The sequence below is a fragment of the Salvelinus fontinalis genome, chromosome 4, assembly GCF_029448725.1.
Source record: "Salvelinus fontinalis isolate EN_2023a chromosome 4, ASM2944872v1, whole genome shotgun sequence".
In the NCBI taxonomy this organism is placed as follows: Eukaryota; Metazoa; Chordata; class Actinopteri; order Salmoniformes; family Salmonidae; genus Salvelinus; species Salvelinus fontinalis.
The window spans coordinates 55,988,774-55,996,365 of NC_074668.1; the positions used below are offsets into that span (position 1 = coordinate 55,988,774).

The following is a 7,592-nucleotide window of genomic DNA, read 5'->3' on the forward strand; positions in this document are numbered from 1 at the left end:
TCCTGATTTTAGTAGTTGATTAGCATTTTGGAAGAAAGGCCTCAAAGTTCCAGCTATGCTGGGATTGAGGGTTATTTGCTTGTAGAACAATTCTTTCTATTTTGGGTCTGATTCGAACCCATTCTCGTAGTGGCACATAGTACGTGATAAGGAGTCAGCGGCTTAGACTGCTGGACCGTCCCAGGCCATGGCCTTGACATTTCTTTTAATTTACCTTGTCCCCAGGATGGGCGCACCTTCTGCAGGAGGAGAGAGTGTCATTGTGCGGACCCCGAGGCAGACCTGTTCTGCTGTCCTGAGTGTGACTCCAGAAAGTCCAGCCAATGTCTGCACCAGAGTGGACACATACTGTACCGCAGCAGAGACTCCTGGATCTACAGCTGCCAGCAGTGCCGCTGCCTGGTATGTACACACACACACATGCGTTTGCATGCATATACACATGCTTGAATGCACATACAGACACATAGACATGCACATACACACACTTGCATGCTTCTTGTGTACTTTATTGTACAAAAACACACACACTCTTGGTCACACAAGCACATTTTAAACTTGTGCGACATGGATGAAGAGGATGTGTGTGTCTCCTCTGATCTTGATTGCGTGTCTTCATTGAGCAGCACCTAGCTAATTATTATGGCTACCAGGAAACAAAGCAAATCCTTGCATGCTAATGAGACAAGCTGTGAAGAAGCAGATGATACCATCTTGATATGAAATACAATTAATTTTTTTGTGGCCTTGACAGTGTGTCTGTGTGCACACCTGCGTTTGTAAATGTGTGTGACGTCTTTGTGTGTGCATGTGCGAGGTGCATGACCTTACTCTGGTGGAGCTGGTAATTAGCGGGCTCTGACAGCTGTGCAATTAGCTAAACGGTGCTGCCGTGGAAACACAAATCCCAGGATCAGCATGGCACCAACAATCACTCTAATTGGCCCAGGCAGCATTCAGGTGTCATCAGAAAGGAAGAAAGACATTCTAAAGCCTTAGACACAGGTGCCACTACTGTAGCCTATGGCAAATTTACAGTGTGAGCCTGTGATAGTAAACTGATATTATAAACTGGGTGGTTCGAGCCATGAATGCTGATTGGCTGACAGGGGTATATACACCACAAATCTCTGAGGTGCCAAATTGTTATTATAAACTGGTTACCACGGCTTTGACAAAACGTTTATTTTTAATGTTCTAATTACGTTAGTAACCAGTTTATAATAGCAATAAGGCATCTCTGAGATTTGTGGTATATGGTGTTGTGTCGTGCCTAAAAACAGCCCTTAGCCATGGTATATTGGACATATACCACTCCCCCTTGGGCCTTATTGCTTAAGTATACACTACCGTTCAAAAGTTTGGGGTCACATAGAAATGTCCTTGTTTTTGAAAGAAAATCTATTTTTTTTGGTCCATTAAAATAACATCAAATTGATCAGAAATACAGTGTAGACAGTGTTAATGTTATAAATGACTATTGCAGCTGGAAACGGCAGATTTTTTCATGGAATATCTACATAGGCGTACAGAGGCCCATTACCAGCAGCTATCACTCCTGTGTTTCAATGGCACGTTGTGTTAGCTAATCCAAGTTTATCATTTTAAAAGGCTAATTTGTAACGGTCGTCGGAAGGATGAGACCAAGGTGCAGCGTGGTACGTGTTCATGCTTCTTTATTAAAACCGAACACCAAACAAAATAACGTCTTGAAGGCTACACAGAGCTAACAAAAACAACATCCCACAACCTAAAGTGGCAAAACAGGCTGCCTAAGTATGATTCCCAGTCAGAGACAACGATAGACAGCTGTCCCTGATTGGGAACCATACCCGGCCAAAACATAGAATCAAAAATCATAGAAATAAAGAACATAGAATGTCCACCCCAAATCACACCCTAACCAAACCAAATAGAGACATAAAAAGGCTCTCTAAGGTCAAGGCGTGACATAATTGATCATTAGAAAACCCTTTTGCAATTATGTTAGCACAGCTGAAAAGTGTTTTTCGGATTAAAGAAGCAATAAAACTGGCCTTCTTTGAGCCTGTAATCGAACCGACAAATGCTGATGCTCCAGAAACTCAACTGGTCTAAAGAAGGACAGTTTTATTGCTTCTTTGAATCAGCACAACAGTTTTCAGCTGTACTAACATAATTGCAAAAGGGTTTTCTAATGATCAATTAGCTAATCCAAGTTTTTCATTTTAAAAGGCTAACACAACATGCCATTGGAACAGATGAGTGATGGTTGCTGATAATGGGCCGCTGGACGCCTATGTAGATATTCCATAAAGAAATCAGCCGTTTCCTGCTACAATAGTCACTTACAACATTAATGATGTCTACAATGTATTTCTGATCAATTTGATGTTATTTTAATGGACAAAAAAAATGTGATTTTCTTTAAAAAACAAGGACATTTCTAGGTGACACACTACCGTTCAAAAGTTTATGTCGGTGATCAAAGGCATAGTACTGATCCCACTATGTCAGCCATCAGGTGATTCACATTAGAGAGCTGCTTAGACACTTGTCTCTGTACTCCTAGCTTTATCTTTCAATATGGTCTTACAATACCCCATATTAGTCATCTCAGTGTCCAGCACTTATAAGGACTGTTCCAAACTCTTATTTTCATCGATTGTTTTGCTTCTATTCTCCCCCAATTCCTCTCGCCTTATCTCTTTATCTCTCTATCTTTCTGTAGGAGGGAAAGGTGGACTGCTGGCCCCTGGCGTGTCCAGTGTTGGCGTGCAAATACTCTGCCTTGGTGGAGGGCGAATGTTGCCCGCACTGCGTCACTGACCCCTGCCTGGCAGACAATATTGCCAACGACTTCAGGCAGACCTGCCAGGACCCCGCGGGCATCACCCGCCTCAGCAGTGCCACGTGGCCCATGCCAGGGTCACCCTGCACCACCTGCAAGTGCAAGGTAACAGCAACAACTCATATCTTACCTGACACAGCCACACACACACAGACAAAAACGCATACACACACAGGAGCACGTAAAAACACACATACGTATGTACATACACATACACTGACACACACACGCACACAGTGAATGGCAAGCTTTCCCTACACCTCCTGCAAGTGCAAAGTACAGTATATTCGGAAAGTATTCAGACCCATTGACTTTGTCCACCTTTTGTTACGTTACAGCATTTTTCTAAAATTGATTAAATTGTTTTTTCATCATCAATCTGCATACAATACCCCATAGTGACAAAGCAAAAACACATTTATTTAAAATAAAAAACGGAAATATCACATTTACATAAGTATTCATACCCTTTACTAAGTACTTTGTTGAAGCACCTTTGGCAGCGATTTCAGCCTTCAGTCTTCTTGTGTATGACGCTACAAGCTTATCACACCTGTATTTGTTTGCAGAGCCTCTCAGGCTCTGTCAGGTTGGATGGGGAACGTTGCTGCACAGCTATTTTCAGGTCTCTCCAGAGATGTTAGGTAAGGTTCAAGTCATGGCTCTGGCTGGGCCACTCAAGGACATTCAGAGACTTGTCCCGAAGCCACTCCTACATGGTCTTGCCTGTGTGCTTAGGGTCGTTGGTCTTTTGGAAGGTGAACCTTCGTCCCAGTCTGAGGTCCTAAGCGCTCTGGAGCAGGTTTTCATCAAGAATTTCTTTGTACTTTGCTCCGTTCATCTTTCCCTCGATCCTGACTAGCATCCCAGTCCCTGCCGCTGAAAAACATGTCCACAGCATGATGCTGCCACCACCGTGCTTCACCGTAGGGATAGCGCCAGGTTTCCTCCAGATGTGACGCTTGGCATTCATGGTCCTTCAGGTGCCTTTCGGCAAACTCCAAGCGGGCTGTCATCTGCCTTTTACTGAGGAGTGGCTTCTGTCTGGCCACTCCACCATAAAGGCTTCATTGGTGGAGTGCTGCAAAGATGGTTGTCCTTCTGGAAGGAACTCTGGAGCTCTGTCAGAGTGACCATCGAGTTCTTGGTCACTTCCCGAACAAAGGCCCTTCTCCCCCAATTGCTCAGTTTGGCCAGGCGGCCAGCTCTAGGCAGAGTCTTGGTGGTTCCAAACTTCTTTGATTTAAGAAAGATGGAGGCCACTGTGTTCTTGGGGAACTTCAATGCTGCAGACAGTTTTTGGTACCCTCCCCCAGATCTGTGCCTCAACACAATCCTGTCTCAAAGCTCAATTCCTTTGACCTCATGGCTTGGTTTTTGCTCTGACATGCACTGTCAACCTTGGGATCTTATATCAAGAGGCGTGTGCCTTTCCAATTCATGTCCAATCAATTCAATGTACCACAGGTGGATTCCAATCAAGTTGTAGAACCATATCAAGGATGATCAATGGAAACAGGATGCACCTGAGATCGATTTCGAGTCTCATAGCAAAGGTTCTGAATACTTATGTAAATAAGGTTTTTCTTATTTTCACTTTGTCATTAAGGGGTATTGTGTGTAAATTTATGAGGGGAAAAAACGATTTAATCAATTTTAGAATAAGGCTGTAATGTAACAAAATGTGGTCTGAATATTTTCCAAATGCATTGTATTATACAGGTTCTGCTGATATTGTGTCATACCTAGTGTCATACAGACACACCCTTTAGACACACAAACAATGCCAGAACCACCCTGTATGTGCATATTTACAGGAATACAAACACACACAGCTGTGTCACCTGAAAGAACAAAGCAGGCAACCCTAACCTAGGCCGGGATTCAATGCAAGGCACATTATAGGGCAGCACACTATACAGACAATAATGGCTCAGTGGTCTAAGGCACTGCATCTCAATACAAGAGGCGTCACTACAGTCCCTGGTTCAAAATCCAGGCTGTTTCACATTCGGCCATGATTGGGAGTCCCATAGGGTGGCGCACAATTGGTCCAGCGTCATCCGGGGTAGGCCGTCATTGTAAATAAGAATTTGTTGTTAATAACTGGCTTGCCTAGTTAAATAAAGGTTACACAAGGCATTTTCCCCGATGTTCGCAGAGATCGCATTCATGGTAATGCTGCACTTCGTAAATTACCTTTTAACGTTTATTGAATCCCGGCCCTAACCTCACCTTGCATCAGTCACACATGGTAACATAAGCAAACATGCACAAACAGAATGGAACTAACAACCCGTCTCTTTTTTTTCTCTTCATGTTCCCCTTATTTATCGTTGCCGCGGTCAGAATGGAAGTGTGTGTTGCTCGGTGGAGCTGGACTGCCTTCAGAACAACTAAGCACTCCTCTTTTGGATGCCTACTCCTCTCCTCCACTCCAATCGCTCCATTCCGCCGATCCTAGACTGGTCATACTGTTTGAAGACCCTACCTTTGGACCTTTTACCAGACATGCACACAAACACGCACATACGTACGCACACACACACACTCTGCCTGGGTTAGGGAAGTGGCTAGAGCTGTGCGTTCACACGGGATCTTAAAGTCACAATGTTTTGCTGACAGACGGAGAGGTGGAGTTTGTGTCTGCTAAACAACTACAGGACGAGACCAACCTACATATAGCCGTTTCCCCCCTACTTGCACCCTTATACGTGTATTACAGGGTGTGTGTGTGTGTGTGTGTGTGTGTGTGTGTGTGTGTGTGTGTGTGTGTGTGTGTGTGTGTGTGTGTGTGTGTGTGTGTGTGTGTGTGTGTGTGTGTGTGTGTGTGTGTGTGTGTGTGTGTGTGTGTGTGTGTGTGTGTGTGTGTGTGTGTGTGTGTGTGTGTGTGTGTGTGTGTGTGTGTGTATACCAGAGATTCCCAAACTTTTTTGGCCCACGACCCCACCATGTAAAAAATGTATAATCAAGGGACAGTGTTTTTTTTAAATTGGGGCTATGACAGTCTGTTAGAAATGAGTGTAACTGTACTCTTGACAGTATTTCAATGTGAAGGAAGTATGGTTTGAAGTGACTGAAATGCATCTGAAATGCATGTGTTGGGAAGTTCAAAAGATCATCAGGCAATAATCTTGTTTGATCTTCTGTGTAGAAAAGAGCATCATTGTTGATGATGCTCTTTTCCCCCCCCAGTCTGAATTAGTGCCTGGTCTTGTCTAATGAGTCCTGTGTAACATGGGGGTTTTGTAGAAGGAGACAGAAGACACATGCGAGTTCCTGAGAATGGTTTGATGGGGTCATAATATTTTGTAGCTTCAATGGGTCAAAAGATAGAGCCACATTTGTAGGAAGAAAACAGAAACTGCTGTGTTTTTGGCATCGAGGGGCTACCAAAGCAATATTTTCCCGCAGAGTTTATCTCAAATCAAATCCAATTTTATTGGTCGCGTACACATATTTTGCAGATGTTATCGCAGGTGCAGTGAAATGCTTATGTTTCTAGCTCCAATACCTAACAATGCAAAATAATACAAAATAATACACACAAATCCCCCAAAAATTGAAAGAAAGAAAGTAAGAAATATCAAGGTCAGAGTCTGGAATATAAATGTATATAGTGGTGTATTTAGACATAGACCGTATATGAATAGAACAGGTAGTAGTTATATAGGATGAGCCTTGACTAAAAATCGAGTATATACTTTTTTTACTTTTTAATTTAACCTTTCTTTAACTAGGCAAGTCAGTTAAGAACAAATTCTTATTTACAATGACGGCAAAAGGCAAAAGGCCTCCTGCAAGGACAAAACACACATCAAGACAAGAGAGACAACACAACACTACAAAAAGAGAGACCTAAGACAACAACATAGCATGGTAGCAACACAACATGACAACAACACAACATGGCAGCAGCACAACATGGTAGCAGCACAAAACATGGTACAAACATTATTTGGCACAGACAACAGCACAAAGGGCAAGAAGGTAGAGACAACAATACATCACGAAAAGCAGCCACAACTGTCAGTAAGTGTCCATGATTGAGTCTTTGAATGAAGAGATTGAGATAACTGTCCAGTTTGAGTGTTTGTTGCAGCTCATTCCAGTCGCTAGCTGCAGCGAACTGAAAAGAGGAGCGACCCAGCGATGTGTGTGCTTTGGGGACCTTTAACAGAATGTGACTGGCAGAATGGGTGTTGTATGTGGAGGATGAGGGCTACAGTATATATCTCAGATAGGGGGGAGAGAGGCCTAAGAAGGTTTTATAAATAAGCATCAACCAGTGGGTCTTGTGAAGGGTATACAGAGATTAGCAGTTTACAGAGGAGTATAGAGTGCAGTGATGTGTCCTATAAGGAGCATTGGTGGCAAATCTGATGGCTGAATGGTAAAGAACATCTAGCCGCTGGAGAGCACCCTTACCTGCTGATCTATAAATTAAGTCTCTGTAATCTAGCGTGGGTAGGATGGTCATCTGAAACGGTTAGTTTGGCAGCTGGGGTGAAAGAGGAGTGATTATGATAGAGGACACCAAGTCTTGATTTAACTTTAGCCTGCAACTTTGATATGTGCTGAGAGAAGGACAGTGTACCATCTAGCCATACTCCCAAGTATTTGTATGAGGTGACTAACTCAAGCTCTAAACCCTCAGAGGTAGTAATCACACCTGTGGGGAGAGGGGCATTCTTCTTACCACACCACATGACCTTTGTTTTGCAATTGTTCAGAACAACGTTAAGGGCAGAGAAAGCTTGGT

The 7,592-nt window shown here is 43.3% G+C and overlaps 1 protein-coding gene across 2 annotated transcripts in view; it reads left to right on the forward strand.

The window, feature by feature from the left end:
- Nucleotides 1-5,640, forward strand: part of LOC129854017 (protein kinase C-binding protein NELL1-like) — a 481,512-nt gene extending 475,872 nt beyond the window's left edge. For both annotated transcript variants that reach the window (XM_055920616.1, XM_055920615.1), the window contains 3 exons: nt 226-402; nt 2,711-2,935; nt 5,180-5,640. In XM_055920616.1, coding sequence (XP_055776591.1) covers nt 226-402; nt 2,711-2,935; nt 5,180-5,230 — 453 coding nt within the window. In that variant the 3' untranslated portion in view covers nt 5,231-5,640. The remainder of the gene's footprint in view (nt 1-225; nt 403-2,710; nt 2,936-5,179) is intronic.
- Nucleotides 5,641-7,592: the final 1,952 nt, after the last annotated feature.